The following is a 19,590-nucleotide window of genomic DNA, read 5'->3' as shown; positions in this document are numbered from 1 at the left end:
GGCAGAAATCGAAGGGAACGTTCAGTAAGACGACTCTGAACGCCTCGTTTGAATGAACGTCAAAGCTGAAGGACAACTCACCATCTGAGGATGTTGCCGTCCCGCCGTCGTCCAGCTGAGTCCAAAAAAAGAAAGATTCAGCAACTTTCCAACATTGATGTAGACTGATCAAGGTTATCTTTACGTATATAAATACACACAGCAACTCACCCCCCTTTAGACTTTGATATAATGAAAAGTAGTCAGTGTACAGCTTGTCCCCTCAAAATAACTCAATACAGCCATAATGTATAAATGTGAGTCCAGCTATAAATGAAAAATGACCAAATTGTGCCCAATTAGCCGTTTTCCCTCTGGTGTCAAGTGACTCGTTAGTGTCACAGGGTCTCAGGTGTGAATGGGGAGCAGGTGTGCTAGATTTGGTGTAATTGCTCTCTCATACTGCTCAGCCAGTGTTCAACATGGCACCTCATGGCAAACAACTCTCTGAGGATGCTTAAAAAACCAAAACACAATTGTTGCTCAAAAGACGGTGGAAGCTCTAAGAAGATCATGGCCAAGACCCCCTCCCCATGATTCATAGAGGGGGATCTGCTCGCTCATGTCTGCGTATTATATCTGCATCTCTATCAATGCCTCTCCATCTGTACTACGCTTTTCACAAAAATAACTTTTCACAGGGAAAATTTGAAACAAACAGGGTTAAAGATAAAAAAATAAATAAAATTACTAGAATAAACACTAGAGCTTTAACCAGAGGAGACTGTAATGTTCAGTGGCGTAGGACCAAATTTGGTCAAATGGTTGCATCCATCAGAGGAGCACAGTTAAGTAACACACTGCCACACTGCAAATTCTCCTTGAAACATTGGTTGAAAACTAACCAGACATGTGTTCACAGGTAAATTGATCTGTTTCCATGGGCCTGTTACCCTAATTTTCTTGTTAACCTAATTTTATTGTGATTTTATGTTATTGGCATCCTATCTGTTTGTGTCCACTCTGTTCTCTCCTGTAGTGTCTTGTTTAATGTTCACTGTTTTTACCTGCCTTAGGACAGCGGATGCAAATTAGCTGTTGTGCTAATTCTGGCATATTTACATTGATGCTTTATGCAGGGTGCTTGCTCTTTTTCCAAATTAAAATTCCAGACTTTTTTAAAACTGATATTTTTTTCCCCCCAAGACCTTAACTTTATGTACTTGTATACTTGTGTGCCTACTGCCTACTTCATTGGTTGAGATTGTACAAACTGTTTATTAGAAATGTTAATTTTTATAGGCTACTATTCAATGAATAAATGCATTATTCACAGTAAATTATGCTTTTACAGATGAAAACGTTTCAAAAACATGAAAATCACAACTACATGAATTTCACATCAAACAAGTGTTTGATTCCATTAGGCTAATGCAGTACGTGACCAGTTAGTAAAATTATAGTTTTATAGCCTACCTTCCTATTTCTCATTTCACACACTGCAAAACCGGAACTAAATATTAGTAAATTTTTCTTGAAACCTTGTACCTTATTTGAGCAGGTAAATAAGATAACCTGTCAATGAAATAAGACTTTTAAACTTAAAATAGGAAGACCTCATCTCCATCAACTTATTTCAAGTGCATTTTATCCAATTATCTTATTTTAGGGATAAGAATACTTATTCCATTGGCAGATAATCTTATTTACCTGCTCAAATCAAGGACAAATGCACTAATTTCGAGAACATTTTACTTATTTTTAGTTCTGTTTTTGCAGTGCAATGCCTTTGAGCATACTGTAAAATTCTACCACACATTTTTTTCCCCATACTTTATTAAGACTTTCACACAAAATTCAAGACTTTTCAAGGTCTGGAAAACAGTGTTTCAAAATTCCATACTTATTAAAGACTTTCAAGACTTGCGCAAGCACCCTGTTTATGCTGACATGTTGATGAATGTGCATTGTCCTAATTCAAATAAATAAAATAAAATAAAAAGATAAAAGGTGCGCTCCATAATGAATGAATATTCACAGGGTGTGTTGAAAATCTACCCCCCCCCCAGCTAATGGAAGTAGACTTCCCACCTTCTGCTTTTTGCTGCCGTCCTTCTCGGGTCCCATCTTGTCTCTCTTCTCCGCAATGCTGAATTCGTCGTCCCCGTCTACAAAGGCGTACGGGTCGGACTCCTCGCCGTGTTCTCCATCCCCCGCGGAGGAGCCGAGGTGGCTGTTCCTCCGCTGGGCGTATGTCCGGACCAGGTCTTGCGACACTTTGAGGGGCTGTGAGGAGTTGCACATGAGCCTGAGAAGAAAGAGAGAAACGGTTAGGGATGTGCACGGGCTTTTCTTCCTCCGGATCTGCTTTGATCGCACGTCAAGAGAAGTGGGGGGAAAAAAGCTTACTCGGTGACAGAGACCACCGCGTCGGCGCCTCCTCCGGAATCCTCTCGCGTTTTATCCATGGGTAACTGGGGCGTCGTGAAGTTGGAGGTTTTCTTCCTGGGCAAGTTGAAATACTTCCACGGGTTGTGAGTGGAGTCTTCGCCGGGGTTCACGGCTGAACCTATGAACACCGTGGGCTCCAAGGCGTCGTTGAAGTTCGAGGGGAAGGACGCGGCCTCCGGCGGCGGCTCCTCCGCGGAGCCCTTCTGAGGCATCAGGCAGGGCTCCACCGACGGCGGGTAGAACGGCTGGTGGATGGGCGTCGACGAGTTCTTGGCGCCGCCCGGCGTCAGGTCGCCGTGGTCGCAGGGCTGAGGGCTGAGCGGAGGGGGAGGCGGGGAGCCGGCGAGGTCCGTGGGAGGGCCGTGCGGGTGGAGGGTGGGGGCTTTGGGCAGCGCCGTGTCCATGTGGTGCAAGCTGGGGTAGGAGCCCTCCTCCTGCGGCCTCGGGCAGAGTCTGGGGGTCTGCGGCTCCAGGGACGGCTCCTCGCTCACGGAGTTGCGGTGGTGGAAGGGCGTCTGCGGCCTTCTTTGCTGCTTCTCGCCCTTCTCCAGCTTCTCGGCCAGTTTGTGCTTGGCGGCGGGCTGGGGCGGCTGGCCTGATGACGGCGGGTGTCCTGAGGTGCTGCTGGATCGCTGCTTCGGATTTTTAGGCCTGGGTAGAAAAGCGACGGCATTTGAGATACTTTAACAGGAAGGCTGTTTTATCTTGTAACCTGTCAACATCTTCTCTTCATGTCTATATCCAGGATGTAAACATGGAGACTGTTGTTTTAGTAATGTCGACCTCACAGTCCACTAAAATAAAAAGGGCAATCTCATATTGGAATATCGAACAAGAGTTTAAAAAAGCAGAAATCAAACAAATTCATTAAAACACAGTAATATCCGCGCTAGCATTTATCTCCATTCATTTTGATGATCCAACCCTATTCTTAACTAAAACCAAATTCTGTCTCCAAAAATTATTTTCTTTGGTAAAAATTGTAATTTTCAAAGGAAATGTTATGACCTACATAACCGCTGAGAAGCTAGTCGACGGCCACTGGCACCTAGCCTGACCAGCCAGACTGATATGCCGTAAACACAGCAATCAGATAACTACAGATGTGACGCAAACTCCAAACAACGTGCTTTGTTTTAACTCTTAGAGCGGCCAGTTGAGTTTTTAAGAATACATTCAGCTCATTCAGGATAAAATAAAGGGCATCATGAAAACATGGCATCTCGACTGTTATGTTTACAGAAAACTGCATTATGGGTAAAGAGAGATGCATCGCAGACTCCCGTTCCCAGCGCTGTGATTGGTCTGGCAGGCTTCAGACCGGACCAATCACAGTCAGTCCGGCGGTCCAGGCTAACTGACACCCTTCACAAGGTGGGTAAACAAATAAAGCTTATCGCTAAAAGAAACTGGGATAGCTGCAGCTTATTTAAGAGAGCTGTTTCCAGGACATGGGCTACATCTCTTTATGCGTCAAGTCACTCCTAAACAAGTTTGCTGTGGCAAATTAAATTCTCTTTTTGATTCTATCCAAATTTACCGAGGTGCCCCCTGTAGGATTACAAAAAAAAAAAAAAAAAGGGAGCTGCATTGTGTTTTTGTAGAGAAAGCATAACGACAGGGTGCCGAGTGGGGAGCTGTGCTATTGTGCGAGGCAGTCTGGGGTAGCAGAGAAACACGTTTGTGGTGCAGGACGTGTATGAGAGCTGTCAAACAGTGGTGAGGTGTGCTGCAGGTGTGGAAAAAAAAACAAAAACAGAATTCAAGAGAGTGGTGAGATGCCAGGGAGGAGGCCTAGAGGAAGACCAAAGAAGAGATTTATGGATGGAGTGAAAGAGGACGCGAAGGTAGTTGGCGTGAGAGACGATGATGCAGGAGACAGGAGACAAATGCCTCGCTGTGGCGACCCCTGAGAGGGAGAAGTCGAAAGAAGACCTGCAGGATAATGAAAGTTTGAAATATATTTCAAATATTAAAACGCAGTTTTAAAGCGTCTGCTGCCTTATCTCCTCTGTGACGGTGCCTTTGCTCCTAATATAACAAATGACCATTCATGCAGGACAGCTAGAGAAAAAAAATATTTCTATCTTCTTGTGGTTCTTAGGAAGAGTTTGTTGAAGGTCGAAATCTGTCTCAGCACCGCCCAAAAAAAAAAATGGCCACAAAGGTCTCAGCAGAGCATCTGCACTGTCTTTGAAATAAATAAATACTGACAGGTCTGTGTTCTTGGTTTACCTTGAACAATTGCAAGTCGGCCTGTGAGTCGGTTCCACAAAATCCCAGAGTCCGCTTTTGTCTGACTCCTCCTCACAGGCGCCGTTTGTCAAGGTTGTAAACTTCCTCCTGGTAAGCGAAGCAAAGCCACAGTTTTCAGGTCAGGACGGCAGGAATAAATCAGCCAGGAAAAAAAACGTTCGATCCGTTTTTTTTCAGAAAACGCACGGGCGGTGAACATACTTGTTCCCTGCGCGGTTTATGTTGTACTCCTGCCACACCGTTTCCACCATCTGGCCGGAAAGCCTGCGGGGGATTTTTCCACCGTGAAGAGTGTTGTTGGAGCTGTAGCAATCAGACCCCGAAGACAACTTCAGCCATCTCTGGGCAGGCTGGTAGTCTAAGGGGAGGAAAACAAAAGACGGAGGGGAACCAACGATGTTAGTCTGGGGGTTACTACAGGGGGAAAAAAAGAGCTTGTGAGATTAATGTGCGGGTCTGAGCTGTACCGGTGTGGGCCTCTTCCGGCGACGTCGGAGGAGTCAGCGTGACTGAGGACATGGCGGAGTCTCTGTGAGCTGCCTGGCCCTGGTGAGCGCCGCTCTGGGCTCCTGGGGTGTTGGCAGAGCCCTGAGGAACCATGGCGGGGAGGTCCGACAGAGGGAGAAGCACCAGGCAGGAGGGGTAAACCATCCTGACTCCAGCTGGAAGAAAGCACATTTACTCATTTAAAAAAAAAATAAATAAAAAAATCTGCCAACGCTTTAAGGTCCTTTAATGGAATTACACCATACGTCAACGTCAGTCGACTCTCTTAAAGATGCGTTTAGGTTACAAACATTCCAAGTCTGAAGAAATTCTAATTAATTTCCCCAACTTCCTTAATCTTTAAAACCAATTTACGGTTACTATAAATAAAAAAAGACCCAAACAAGGACAATAGACTTAAATATTAAAAAGGTTTATTGCATCTTACCTGCCTTGCATTCCCGCCGCCCATCAGCGCCTTATAGAATAATTATAAAACCTTACCGACAAGGACCTCCACAGCAGCCAGGGAGTCATCCTCCCAGTCTGCATCCTCCAGCTTGTCTTCCGGGACCTCCTTCGGATTGGGGAAAATGGGATAGAACTGCCTCCACTCCTCTATGAGCTTCTGCGTGGGGTGATCGGACATCTTGAAAGCTTGACTGGTGAGGGTCCCGTTGAGGCCGTACGGGCTGAGGATGACTGTGGAGGAGAGGATTCACGAGAGATTCAAGAGAGCAGCCTTCCCAAGAAAAGGGCCTTTGCAACTAAGTAAAACCAGTTTCAGTTAAATTTGAACATTTAAGTTGGTTTACGTTTGAGGTGTAAAAAGATAAAATGCCATTACTTTGATCAGCTTCTTTTTCAGATTTATTCTACACAGACCTGTTAACTATTTTAGTAATTTATGGGGGGGAAATGGTTTCAATGCTTGGATGCTTAGATTTAAATCTAAGTCCTCTCATGGTAACTTTCCGAGAATATGATTTGAACATTCAATTGGGGGGGGAAAAAAAAGGCAAATACAGCCCATTTAAGTCAATATGAAACAAAATATATAAGTTGGAACTCAACTAAATGTGATGTATTTTATTGGTAAACTTAAATACTTTTCAGATATACTGCATTAAAAAAAAAAAAATCTACCCAACAAAAATAAATACAACGTGTTACACCAGCTTCATGGGTGTGAACCAGTTCATCAGTTTGTGGTTATGGAAAGCACAACATGATCTTTAGGCCCTTCAAAACCAAACTTTAGGCACTTTTAAATCTTTGAAAACACCTCCTAAACCATTTTAAAGCTCTCGTGCAGATCCAACCCTACTCTTAGAGATCCTTCAGTGCCAGATCGCTGCACAAAGGTACGATATCACAGATCCTTCCTCCCAGCAGCCGGTAAGACTTTAGAACCATCAGAGCTCCCAATAGACCAAATATATGTGTTTACATCCCTGCTGTTGTTTTTTCTGACATGGTCTGTACCAGTTTGTTTTGTTTTTGAACACTTTGGGGTCACCCTGCTCAGTAGCACATTTCATTTAATCAGAACATGTCATTTTTAATAGTGGTACAGTATTTTTTTTCTTCTGTTTTGAACCTTTCCCTTACTTGCTGTGGATACACCTAAATTTAAAACAATGAAGGTTATTCTATTTTATTCTAAGAGGGTCTAGAGGTAAACAAAAAAAACAGAACAATGTAAATGTCTTTTTTCAACTCTGCATAACATTTTTGTTCAACTCAGTGTCTTTGTCCAATTTGTTCACTATAACCATCTTTTAAAACTTTTAGAAATGTTGATATTTATTCCTTTAGGAGTGGGTAGAAACCTGGTAGGTAAAATAATTAGAAATAAATTGAGACCGGAAACGCCGATCTCACCTTGCAAGGGGCTGGAGCTCTGCTGTGCGAGGCTGAGATGCTCCTCGCCGAGTCTCTGAAGAGGCTGATGTTGGGCAATCTCCACACTCGTGCAGACGTTGCTGTCGCCATGAACGAAAAAGGTGAAGGCGCAGGACAGATGCTCGCTGCGAAGAGAGACAACGGTTAAAGAAACACCAGGGTTTAGAATAATGAGTTACCAAATAGGCAAATCATAAGTGCTTTTCACCTGGGCACCAAAAAAAAAAAAAAAAAAAAAAAAAAAAAACCCTAATGGTCAAACATTCCCTTCAGGAAATCCTACTTCACAGTTTAAAATGAAGGTCTGCTGGCGTGCCGTGAACAGATTAACTTCCACGAAGAGTGATACACTGAGATGTCATGAAGCATTTAAATAAATCATGTGAACTAAGCATGGCTCCGTTTCTGGTAGCAAAATGTACAAGATACATTTTCATTGGAACAGCAATAATATAAAGCATTTTAAGCAATAACTCCCCATAGCAAACTTTTGAAATTAATAGTTCTAAATGGATAAAAAAAACTCAAGTAATAAAAACACCTTAAAACTGAATTAGACAATAAAAAGTGTGCTAAATCCTTAAATATAAAAAAGGAGCAATCTTGAAACATAATTATAGTCATAACTTTATTTAAAAAGGTTAAAAATAATGAAGCTTCAAAGGCTTAGTAGTCAATTTTTTAACACATCGTTATCAGTCCGATACGTAAAAATGTGTTCCCTGCTTCTTAACGTTTGTGTACGGGTTTCATGAGTTTTATTGATCATGTAATATTTGTTTGGTCATGTTATAGTGGTGCAGCAGATGATGGGGGGTTGCCGCATTTTTTGTAAAAAATGCGGCCATTTGTAAAAAATGGCCGCAGTGTGGCCATTTTTTACAATGTCATAAGGGTAAGAAATATATAAATATAGGTCGTCGGTCACAACGGCAACATTAATATTGGCTATCAATATCCGCACACATTTTTAAATAGCTACATGATACAGCTGCATGACCAAGCGTGGCATTAAGGGGCTGTTGAAAAGTTTAGAAGGAGTGGTTCTCCCTGACAAAAGAAAATGTTCTTCCATATCGATTTTTCCATGCAGTTCTGGGATAAACGGCTCGTTCCACTTGACCACTAGTAACGTTCGTTCGGTTTAAAACCACCTAATAAGGAGTATGATCAGGTGCCCGAAAGCTATGTAGACCATAAATGAATGCAATGCTGCCCCTCCCCCACCTGTTGCTCCACAATGCTGGCCAGCCGGCTGAGCGAAAGCACTGAACACTTTTCAGTCTCGTACAAAAACACGAAAACAACAATGAATTTGGAAATATTTCCAGCCATGAAAATAGATGGCCCGACATGGAGTGAGAACTTCAGCGCCACCCATCGCTCTAAAGATAACACAGTTTTAAGGCTGCGAATGTCACGTTACGAAAAAGGTTGCCTGTTAAACAGCTGAGCTCTGCCCGACAACACAACCTGTACAACCAGCCAATATCAGCTTTCTGTTCCCGTGTCATCCTATAAACATGAAAAGATAGAACATTGTGTCTCATATGCACTTTTATTTAAAATACGACAACATTTAGCAGATGTCAAGTTTTTATTTTGTCACTAAGCGGCAACAGATCGGAATTCAGTTTTGATTTTACCACAATTGGCTCCGAATAATGATCGGCAGCCCAGACACGGCTGAACGAACGTTCTACTATTTATTGAAATGCATTAAAACTAAGGATACTATTTTCTGTCTATGAAACGTGTCGACCAACAGCATGCATTTTAATTGGACTTATTCCAAATTTAATAGAATTGGATAAAAGTTAGGGAACTGTACGCTTTGGTAAATGTGCAGGACGTTGTAATGACAATTTTCTCATAGGCTTATAAGCCTTAAGGAAAAAAATAATAAAATAAAAATAAAATAAGGGAAAAATCTGTCCATCTGAATTTGGACGTCAAGGAAAATACTGAATTTGGCATCAACCACAAAGGGGACAAACTGTTTCATTTATCTAAATGAATTAAATCTGTGCGTAAATACCTCAATGTTGTGGTATTTGTACTCAAGGTAAATCATACTGGCTTGTGCCCAGTTTAAAGCCCGCATAAACTCCTCATGCTGACTTAAATTATTCACCAAATCTTCCTGCAGCTCCACGCAGAAATAAACCACAAACATTAGAAAGAATCGTATGCCTTAAATATTACATGTGTATTTCCTAGCCGTCTAGAAATCCACAAAATGCACTGAAATAGTATTTGTTGACGCGGCTGCTGTAAAACCACAGTGCGCACTCAGCATTTTCCAAAGACTCGTGTGTTTACGAGCCAGAGAGGGCAGGCGACAGCGAGGCTGACACACAGAAACTCCTCAGTTAAAAAGGTGCTCCTGTTTACGTTGTGCCCGAGGACACAGAGAGTTAGCTGAGGAGCTGATCCATTTCATTGTAAAACGTGTGTTGAGATCACTTCATGTTACAAAAAGAAACTGAAAGCTCATTAGGCGACCAGAAGCGAATGGTTAAAAAATATATATAAATAAATAAATAAATAAAATCACACCCGCTTGAACGCAGCAGTTCTTTGAAATAGCTGAAAGCGCATCCCTGAAATCAAAGGGAAAGTTGCCAGAAGGGAGCCGGACCGACGGGCCGCCGCGCTTCAAACGCTCGAGTCACATGAGCCAAAATGCAGAGGCTCGAATTAGCTCGTCAGGAAACTCTAGGGTTCCCCTGGCCCTTGTTTTGAGCGCAAACACTAAATCTATTTTAGTACCCTTCTAGAATAAAAAAAAAAAAAGACAGCTGTGCATAACTCTGTTTAGGATCATCTAGATATTTATGTGCCGTTTGTTTGCCTCAAGCTTTTATTTTTTATGACTACTTAAAAAAAAAACACAGAACAATCTTGCCTTGCTCTCAGGAAATGCATCAGCGCGGACTTCAAACAGATGCACAGTGCATAAATTATGCAAAACGATTTTCTGCTTAAGATAAAGCCAGGTGAAGATTTCTGGAACAATCTCATCGAGTCATCAAACTGAACCCAATTTCAGGAACAATCCAGCTCATAATCCTCTACTAGTAGTAACCTAACTAAGCGGTTCTCTTTCATTTGTTTCCTTGCAGATGTCAGAAACCACTTTTTGTCATTGAATGCATCACTAAACGAAACTGAGCAAGAAAATTCAGCTGTTCCCTTATTCAGGGGTGGCCACAGCAACTCACTGCACCTTCCACACAGACCTGGCAGAGGTTTTACGCCGGACCCCTAAATCCTGGGTCTCCCCCCTATCAAAAACACAGACTTAGCCCATTATGCCATGAAGGGCCTCGCCAATTAACGTAAAACATAATGAAACCAAATACACCCAATAGGTCAGTGTTCAATTTGTCTACTTAAGCAACAAGTTTTAAATAATAAATCAGTTCTTAGATGCTTTCAAACAGATAATAAATTAATTCAAGCAGAGTCTCACATTATTCTGAATTCTGTTTGTTGGACTTGACTGCTTTAAACTGTAGACATGTTTGCATTGAAGCAATAAAAAAAAAAAAAACCTAGAGTGGAGGAAAAAAGTGGAGACGAAGCTTCCACACACAGCCAGTAAAACTAAAGATAAAAAAAACAACTTTTCTGGACCGCTTAATTTCCCATTGATCGATTCTAAGTGGTGATCAGAAGGTAAAATACTAATTTGCTTTCCCTGTTATTTTAATGCGTCTGAACTAAAAACTCCCACCATTTCGGGTCTGTAAACACATCGCCCAACAACATGAGATTTGATGCACTTTCTTGGATTTAATTAAATTAGATAAAAGTACAATATAAAATGCCTATATTAGTTTTGAGTTGGACTTAAAACTACCACCTCTAATAAAGTACATACAAGATTTTTTTTTTTTTTTTTTTAGGTATTATAGTCCTATTGACAAAACAAATTAATCAGAGTCAGTCAAAAAATCAAAATTGGTAAGCCTTGAAGAAACCTGAATAACATTGGTGTTGGGCCAGAGAGAATCTATGTGCCATCTCTCTAAAGTCAGAGGAGAAGAAGATGACTCCAAAGAAGCTAAATGGGTGGCATTTATACTGCATATGTTCATTGATTTAATATTTTTTCTTTAATTTTGCTCAGTTATTTTTATTCTTCAAGACCCTAAACTGAATAGGTTAAGAAAAAAAAAAGATGCTATTGGTGAAATGCATATTAGTAATAACTGAAAGCGGCATGCAAACGATAGACAGCTGCAGATCTCTCAGAGTTTGGAAAAAAAAAAAAAAAAAAAAAAACGTCTTTCCATTTCTTTTTGTCTCATAGCAAGAAACCAACGTTCTAATAATAGCCATCCCAGTTTCAGCAGCACGTCTCCAGCCGAATCCCAAAAGAGAATTTTAATCATTAAAAGGATGTGAAAGGCCAGTAACTGTTGAGCTAACTTTCAACCACAACTTTCACAACATCTGCTGAGAAAGACTTCCCTCTGCAATACGCACAAACACACAGATGTCTGTCATGGATGACGAAGCTTTTAACAGTCTAAAAGGACAAAAAATAAAAAAATACCTTCACCAGCAAAATTTTTCTCGCTCAACAAAGTGCTCAGAAAAAAAAAAAAATATCAGATGATAGTTGCGTGCTGAAAATGTCAATTAATACCCAAACACCAGACACTGAGTAATGTTTGGCCCGATGGCGCAAGCAACAAATCAGATGAATGTCCTCGACAGCCATTTTTGACCTCGGTGCTTGTTTTGGGTTTTAAAAAAAAATGACTTTTTAGTGTGAAATTTATGATAGCTGTGAAAAAGATCTGTCGCCGAGATATGTGCCAACGATGTTAAGAGCATACCCTTAAAAAGAGATGTTTAGCCTCTAACCCTTTTGAACTCTTCCTTTTGAGTGGAATTTGCTCTTTAAAAAACATCTTCAGCGAGCCCTTTTCTCCTTACACAGCTTAACACCTAAAGAGCATTTAGTTTGAATTAAAGAGGACTTATGCCTGAAACAATTTTCTTAAAAACCTATTTCTACTGATCGGTAATTCTTACAAGCGTTTCATACGCATGTCCGCAGTAAACAATGCCAATACCTTTTATTGATGATCTTCTCCTCCTTTTGGTATGGCTTAACGAACCACTTGCCGATGCGAACGAAGCCGCGGTTCATGAGGCAGCGCTCCAGCAGGTTGTGAATGGCTTTGAACAGGAGCGTCCGACACTCGTAGGACAGGCCACTCTCCCACTCGCCGTCCTCCTCGCCTGAAACAAGACACCGGCGTTATATCCCACAGTTTGACAAAAGAGTTAAATTATTTCCCCCTTATATGTCTGATATTAAATGTATACGGGGGGTGAGCGACATCCATCAGAAATTTCCCCTCGTAACTTATTTTTGCATACTCGTCGGCGACACTAAGGCCTTCTGTTAGTCTATAAATCTCTAAATGGCTTAGCACCTAAATACATCACAGACTTGTTATCAGCGTATAAACCCTCCAGACCACTCAGGTCTTCTGGCTCCAGCCTACTCTGCATACCTAGAACCAGAACTAAACAAGGAGAAGCAGCATTTAGTTCCTATGCTCCACTTATCTGGAACAAACTTCCAGAAAACTGTAAAAGTGCAGAAAGCCTGAGTTCCTTTAAATCGAGATTAAAAACACATTTGTTTAGAATTGCCTTTGAATGTCCAAGTTAAAAAGTTTAACTGTTTTCAAATGTTCTTTTTTGTTTCTACACTATCCCTACTTGCTTTTATTCAGTTTTATTTTCCAATATTTTAATCATGTAAAGCACTTTGCATTGTCTCTGTACTGAATTGTGCTATATAAATAAATTTGCCTTGCCTTGCCTTTGAAAATATGAAGAGATTACCTATAAAAAACATCTGTTGACCAGAAAAAGCACGACTTTCAGCCGGACGGGCGTTGACTGGAGAGTGTTAGGTCAGAGTTCTTGACTTTTTACTGCTTTTCAATTTCGCACGCGACTTTAACGAGTACAAAAAGGAACTGGCTGGCACCTGACATCATTCCTACCTCCACTTCAGGGACAGTCTGTCAAATTTACTAAAAAACAGGAAACTGACCTAGAGTACACTTAAGCAGCTAACTACTACTCTTTTCTGTTATTAAACTTTGAAAGTTGGCAGCCTTTTAGAAACCGTCTCCATTTTCTAAGGAATACACACAGAGACTAATACTTTTTGTTACTGTACAGTTAGCTAGATGCTAATATACGAGACTGAAGACAGCTTAATCCATTATGGACTGTTGTTGCTAATTTGCATCATACTGCTTTTGGTCCAAATGTAGCTAGGTAGCTGAAGAACAGTTTAATAAAAAAATCCACATATACAGAGGGTAATTCTGTATCTAGCAGGCGGGTTTATGCCCAATTAAGCCACATTTGCATATCAAATACTTACATTTATATCCACAGCAGGAGCTACAGCAAAAACAAAGTCTTTCAGTCGGGATCAGTTATGCTTTCAAATACAAGCAATACTGCCGTTTTAGAAGCCTAGCAGAGATTTCTCCAAGTCTTCCTCAACCTGTTTAATGGCTGTCTTTAAGAAGTGGAAAAATCTGCAAAGTCTTAAAAGATCTGATTACTTATAAACTGCATCAGGATTTACTGAAAATAATTAAAATGAGCTAATCCTACATAACAAAACGGCGTGGCTGTCCAACACCGGACATGTTTAAACATGAACAAAGTTTCAACAAATGGTAATATTTTTCCTGCAAGCGCCAGCACTGCTGCTCAAACGAGAGCCCATTATCGAGACCAATCATTACAAATATTAGACAGGAGCAAAAGTGAACACACACACACATTAATTAGAGCAAATGAAGGTCTGAACAATAAGTTACTTAAGTTTAATTCTGTGGAAAAAAAAACAACAACCATTGAAGTTGAGCACTTTCTCCGCTGGCACTCAAACACAAACAGGCATCTGAGTTTTGACAGTAATGAGAGCTATCGTCGTTTCCGTGGAGATGGCTGCAAGTACGGGCTTTGCAAGTCAACAACTTTGATTAACGACAAGAGTCCCTGAGGGTTTAGCAGTAATGCCAAAGAGACATAGTGTTATCTGAGAGATCGGGAAATGGTTTGACTCTGCACGGCTCAATGTGGACCAACCCCCGTTCTGTTGAGTCTTTTAAGGCATTTACAGGAAGTACGAGAAGAAGCCCAGCACACCTGTTGTGGTATTACAAAAAGGAAAAGCATGCAGTGGAATGCGTCAACGTCAACATTTGAGCGTTAATGTTTTGACATTTGTTGCCAACCAGCCTTAAGAAAAAAAAAAAAAAGTAAATATCAATGAAACTTGTTGCTTCCGTTACTGGTGTTGAATTTAGGGTGGCACATTATAAATTCATGGGTTGAAGGGTAAAGAAATATTTAAATTTAAAATCATCCATATGCATATATATTGGATAAATTGAAGCAAATCAAATCTGGATTAATTCCTTAAACTGCAACATCCACCACTGTGTACCAGGCATGAGTGACAAAGCTTTTACAGTTTAAAAACTCTTATTTTTTTTAATTGATAGTGTTCCTACAGTTCAAAGTCCTTTTTCATTGGGCGTATTAGTTAACAGACAACGGATCCAAGAAAGCCGATGAAAGCAAAGGCTGCTGCAAATTTGGGAACAAATATCCGTCGTCAACATTTTAGCTGCCTCGTAATTTGCATGATTTCATCTTCTCTTACATTTCTGGACAATAGTTAGTACAGTTTTCCTCTGCCATGTGTGCCCAGAGTCCTTTATCTGAAGTCTGGAGCCGCACATATTCATATGTGCCTTTTATACAGTCGGAAGCTCTGCTCCAGTCATCGGATGGCTCTGTCTGTGCCACAGTCTGTAAGGTTTTGCTAGTCGCGCAGCAGGAGGCATAAGAAGCTGCAGAAATGAACCAACGGGCTAGTTATGGGCAAGAAGAAGAAAAAGAAATAGCCCAATTTTTGGGTTAGTTTCAGGCTGCTGTTGAAGCTCTCCGTGTTTAGACCAACTGCCTGACTGCTTTCATCGCCCCCCCCTGCACCGTTCGTCTAATTCGATGCCGGGCTGTCCCTGAATTTCTTTTTTAATCAGAAGAATCTACGCAGAAGTCCAAATTACTTCCACTTCATCCTATCATAGTCACATTTAACTGTGTAAATAACGTGACTAGGTTAAACAAATTCCTATATAACACATTCATTTAATACTGGTTAGTTTAAACTTACAACCTCTAGTTTTAATCAAACAATGTCATAAAGAGTTTTTTTTTTATTTAATGTGACTGAATAGTCCTTTCTGTTAATTTTTCTTTTTTTGTGGGAAGCAAAAAAATTTACTTTCTTTGCAGAAAGGGAACTTTTTTTAGAATTAAAAAAGTAGTATAAAATATTTGATTTAAGGAAACCCAACCTAATGAAAGCTAAGCCTTTGCCTGCGATACCAGGTCTACTCACTGCTCGTCAGCTGGCTGAAAGGAGGCTACTTCATTAAATTAATTCCTCAACAGTGACCCTGGATGAGGTGATTAGAAGCCACGTCTTCACCTGGGCCACAATGCCATAGTCGGCCTATCAGAACAATCTGAGTTTATCATCTTAAATACCTTTTGGTGACGCAAATGCAGAAACACCAAAGAAACTACCAGAGATTGCCTGCTGGTCATAGTTCCCAGTTTCACTGATCTTAATTCTTTATTGAAGATTTTCCATCACAGCACCCAGAGATCTGTTAATGTGGATCTTGGTCGCATGGTCCCAGGGGGACGTCCACTGCTCTGCTCCCAGGCTGATGAACCCTTGGAAAATGGCATGCAAACCAAGCCTACGCAGAGCACGGAGATCCTCGCCTGGTGACAGATGACTCTGATGCTTACGAGAAAGACAAACTCCACTGTCTGCGAATGTTCGGGAAACATATAAAAACACAGACGGCCATGGCGCGGCAATTAAAGGACCTCCATTTACCAGTGACTGAAAGTGGACCACCTCTGTAGATAGCCTGACTAAATAACCAGTTAATATCAGCTATACTACACTACCACCAATTAAATAATGGTGCTTATTTTAGTTTGAAAAAGTTGAAACACTCTGAGGATCCTCTATAGGCCCCTGCCTAACAAAGTACACAAAATGTCCCCAGGATAATGCAAAAGTGGCACAAGTCCTGCTGAAAACCTGCCAACGGTTGCGTTCGCTTACTTGAGAGCTCATTGTGGATAAGCTCCGCGAAACTGGGGTCGTCCCCCCACCAGAAGAGCCAGAGCTCCCTGCGACCCGGGGTGTGGTGCCTTCTCCACACACTCAGCACATCGGCTGCCAGGCATCGGCTGAAGCTGCACAGGATGGGGTCCTCCTCGGTGACCGGGAAGAGGATGGGCGACGAAGTGGGTCCCTGCCACACGAAACGCCGCCACTTGATTCCCGTCAAGTCAGCCTGGAGGGAAGGAAGCAAACAAAGTGAGCATGTCAGCATAAAGTGACCGGACAACTGTCAAGTCGTTTGATTGCATAGTTATGCGTGAGCGCATCTCCTCTACATAGGAGACACGCCACTAAACTGAAGGCAGGATGTTTTTTTGTTTATTGTTTTTTTAATTTCACACAGCAGACAGAAAAAAAAAATGGCAACTGTTGGAAACATTGCAGGCACTGCAAACCTTAGCACATAACTTTCTCACATTGCTAAATACCTAGAGATCAGGTTAATTAGTGTGATTTTAAGCCAGTAGTTGGCTTGTGTGATCAAAGTGCAGAACTATAAAAGACACACGGCGTGTTTAGGTTAATTCGCTCCGTTGACCCGACCTGTTACTACAGCGGCTAGCTCCGAAATTTCCAGTAACAACTGCATTGTAAACACAGGATCGTCCGCACTCGTAAACAACTCTTTAAAAACATTTTTTTTTCTTTTTCTTTTTTTTTACATAAAGCGTAACGCAATACGGGGGGGTGGTTATGAAAACCAGGTCAGATCACGGTGTGCAAGTTGCAGGGCCAGTAATTCCTTCACGCCAGCCTGCAACTGACGTTACAGAGAGCTTGTTGCCTTATTAGCCAAAATGGCTTTCTGGCCTCTCGGCAACACACAGCGGACGGCGCTAGCAGCGGAGACACTTACCAGGCAGAAGATGTTGGAGTGGCAGTCCTCCAAGCTGGCCCCGTTTGGTACAAAGCACGAACTCATCCTCTCACACCGTCGCGTCGACGTTAAAGTCCATTGTCTCAATCGCCTTTCGGGGCAGGAGCCGATAGGTGGAAACTCAGCTTCGAGGCGACGTCTGAAACGCTCAGCAACTTCTAACCGGCGCTAGCCGCCGCTAGCCTGGCGGCTAAGCTAACGTTAGACAGGCTGCCAGGGAGCGACAACTGTAGGCTTCTAGCAATTTGATTCATCAATCCTATTTGAAATGTATTGTCTGATCCGGTTAGGCACAAGCCCACGGCCACATTACCCGAAAGAGCGAGCGGCCGACGTTAACCGAAACGCAACATTGTGCGTGTTTAAAAATGAGAGAAAAAAAAAACCCCAACAAGAGAAAAGTTAAAAGCGAAACGAAAGAAAAAAACCGAGCTAGAAAAACTTCATCACAAAAGCTTGGTCCCTGGTATGCTAATGCTAATGTCAGCTAGAAACAATTTCAAAGCAAAGGAACTCTCCCCTCCCCCTGAGCTCAGCTAGCCTGTGCTAGCACCCGAGCTAACATACCAGAGCCTCAATAAAACAATGAGCTACACCGCCCTCCTGTACGCTAAAACCCCACGTCGCTCCGTCATAGTAGAACCGAACCCTAAAACAGATTAGACGCCACAATCTCCGAGACTACTCGTCGGCGGATCTCCTCTGCCTGGATCCATGGCTCCTGCAGATTTCCATTATTTCACTACATGGATTGAATTCTTTTAATGGCGGCCAGGAGGACAACTCTGCCTCTCGGCTCCCATTGGTCAAAATGTGTTGATGGGGGGCGTCATCCGGCTTCAAGAAGCTCCATGACTTCACAGTTTACAAGATGAGAGCTCCAGAGCGTCTGTCATAGCTGCTAAATGCACCTTTTGTAGCGCTGAACAACAAACTGTCATTAAGCCGTTTTGTCATCCTGACAGTTTGGCCACGATGTGCTGCAGTTCTTTTCTGACAGGACCGGATATTATGTGACGATCACATCGAGTAGAAGAAGAATTAGCAGGTCAAACATTTCATCTGGAAATTTAAAAGTAATATTTTGCTTTAATATTTCTGAGGACGCACCTAATTATTATTATTATTATTATTATTATTATTATTATTATTATTATTATAGAAAAAGTTGTGGAAAGGTATTTCCAGATTTATTACTACTGGACAAAATGACTTAATATTTGTGACATTTGAATATTCTTATTATATGATGAGAAAATATATACATATATATAAAATAATTTTCACAAAAATACTTGACAATGCTGCAGAGGTATACATTCTCTGGACTAAATGACCGTTGATATATATATATATATATATATATATATATATATATATATATATATATATATATATATATATATATATATATATATAAAGCCAAAATAAATTAACGATCAGGCTTTGATACTATTGAAAAGGGGCTTTTTACATGTAGAAGTTCCTTGGGTCATATGGATTTATCAAATGATTGGCAGATTGAAGGAGTACAACCTAAAAACACATTAAGAAACTAACAAAACATGATATGTAGAATTATTATTTATTAATAAAGAAAATCCTATGAGGGGTTGCAAAATTCCAAGCTGAGAAGCCCTTTGTCCAGAATGGTACAAATAGTTCCCTTAAGTTTTATTTCTATTTAAGAGAATGTGATTTTGTCCTTCTCATATTTTTAAGTGGAAGGGAGCCAGTCTATGCAAAACCTAGTAATATGCACATGCTTATTTACACACAAACAAAATAAATGCACTTGAATAATATTTCACCTGATTAGCAATCCACATTTAGCTAACAGCTGCAATGAGAAAGGTCTTTCTGGCTGCGGTATTTCCTGCTTGTGTCCACCTGATCAAACATGACAGAATCATTGTGTTCATGTACAACTTTAACGCATTAGCAGATTTTTCTTTCTTGCATATTTAAAACTGATTCCAATATTTGTATTGAAAGTGGAGTGAAATCTGGGCTTCTTTCACAGAAAATGCTGTTAAATAAACATAAATATCAACGATGTGACTCCAGTCCAGTTTGTTGAACACTCAGGTACTTATAGGAGTTCAATCATCTCACTGTCAGTTCCCTGGATGATTGTCGGTGTCAAGGAGGTGGGCCTGCACCTGCAGAAGCTCACGACCGGCTCTTTGGTTTTCCAGTGGTTGAACAGAAGAAAGTCCCACTGGCATTAGTACACAATGTCCTGTGTCCATTGTCTGCAGTCAGAGCCGCCCTCACTTGTGACGAGGCCAGCTACGGCACAGTCGTCCTAGAACGTCTGAAGATGGCAGCTTAGGGAGCTGATAAGAGAGGTCTGAGC

The 19,590-nt window shown here is 41.3% G+C and overlaps 1 protein-coding gene across 1 annotated transcript in view; it reads right to left on the bottom strand.

Moving 5' to 3' along the window:
• Positions 1–18,022, bottom strand: part of LOC105939705 (mediator of RNA polymerase II transcription subunit 13-like) — a 42,791-nt gene extending 24,769 nt beyond the window's left edge. The window contains exons 1-8 of the mRNA XM_036150075.1: positions 17,211–18,022; positions 16,292–16,526; positions 12,168–12,336; positions 7,057–7,202; positions 5,677–5,874; positions 5,154–5,348; positions 4,888–5,044; positions 4,666–4,773 (exon numbers count right to left, since the gene is read on the bottom strand). Coding sequence (XP_036005968.1) covers positions 4,666–4,773; positions 4,888–5,044; positions 5,154–5,348; positions 5,677–5,874; positions 7,057–7,202; positions 12,168–12,336; positions 16,292–16,526; positions 17,211–17,276 — 1,274 coding nt within the window. The 5' untranslated portion in view covers positions 17,277–18,022. The remainder of the gene's footprint in view (positions 1–4,665; positions 4,774–4,887; positions 5,045–5,153; positions 5,349–5,676; positions 5,875–7,056; positions 7,203–12,167; positions 12,337–16,291; positions 16,527–17,210) is intronic.
• Between the last annotated feature and the right edge of the window lie 1,568 nt (positions 18,023–19,590).

This window comes from Fundulus heteroclitus, chromosome 18, assembly GCF_011125445.2.
Source record: "Fundulus heteroclitus isolate FHET01 chromosome 18, MU-UCD_Fhet_4.1, whole genome shotgun sequence".
In the NCBI taxonomy this organism is placed as follows: Eukaryota; Metazoa; Chordata; class Actinopteri; order Cyprinodontiformes; family Fundulidae; genus Fundulus; species Fundulus heteroclitus.
Note: the sequence above shows the minus strand (reverse complement) of the source record. Positions and strands in the feature narration are given on the sequence as shown.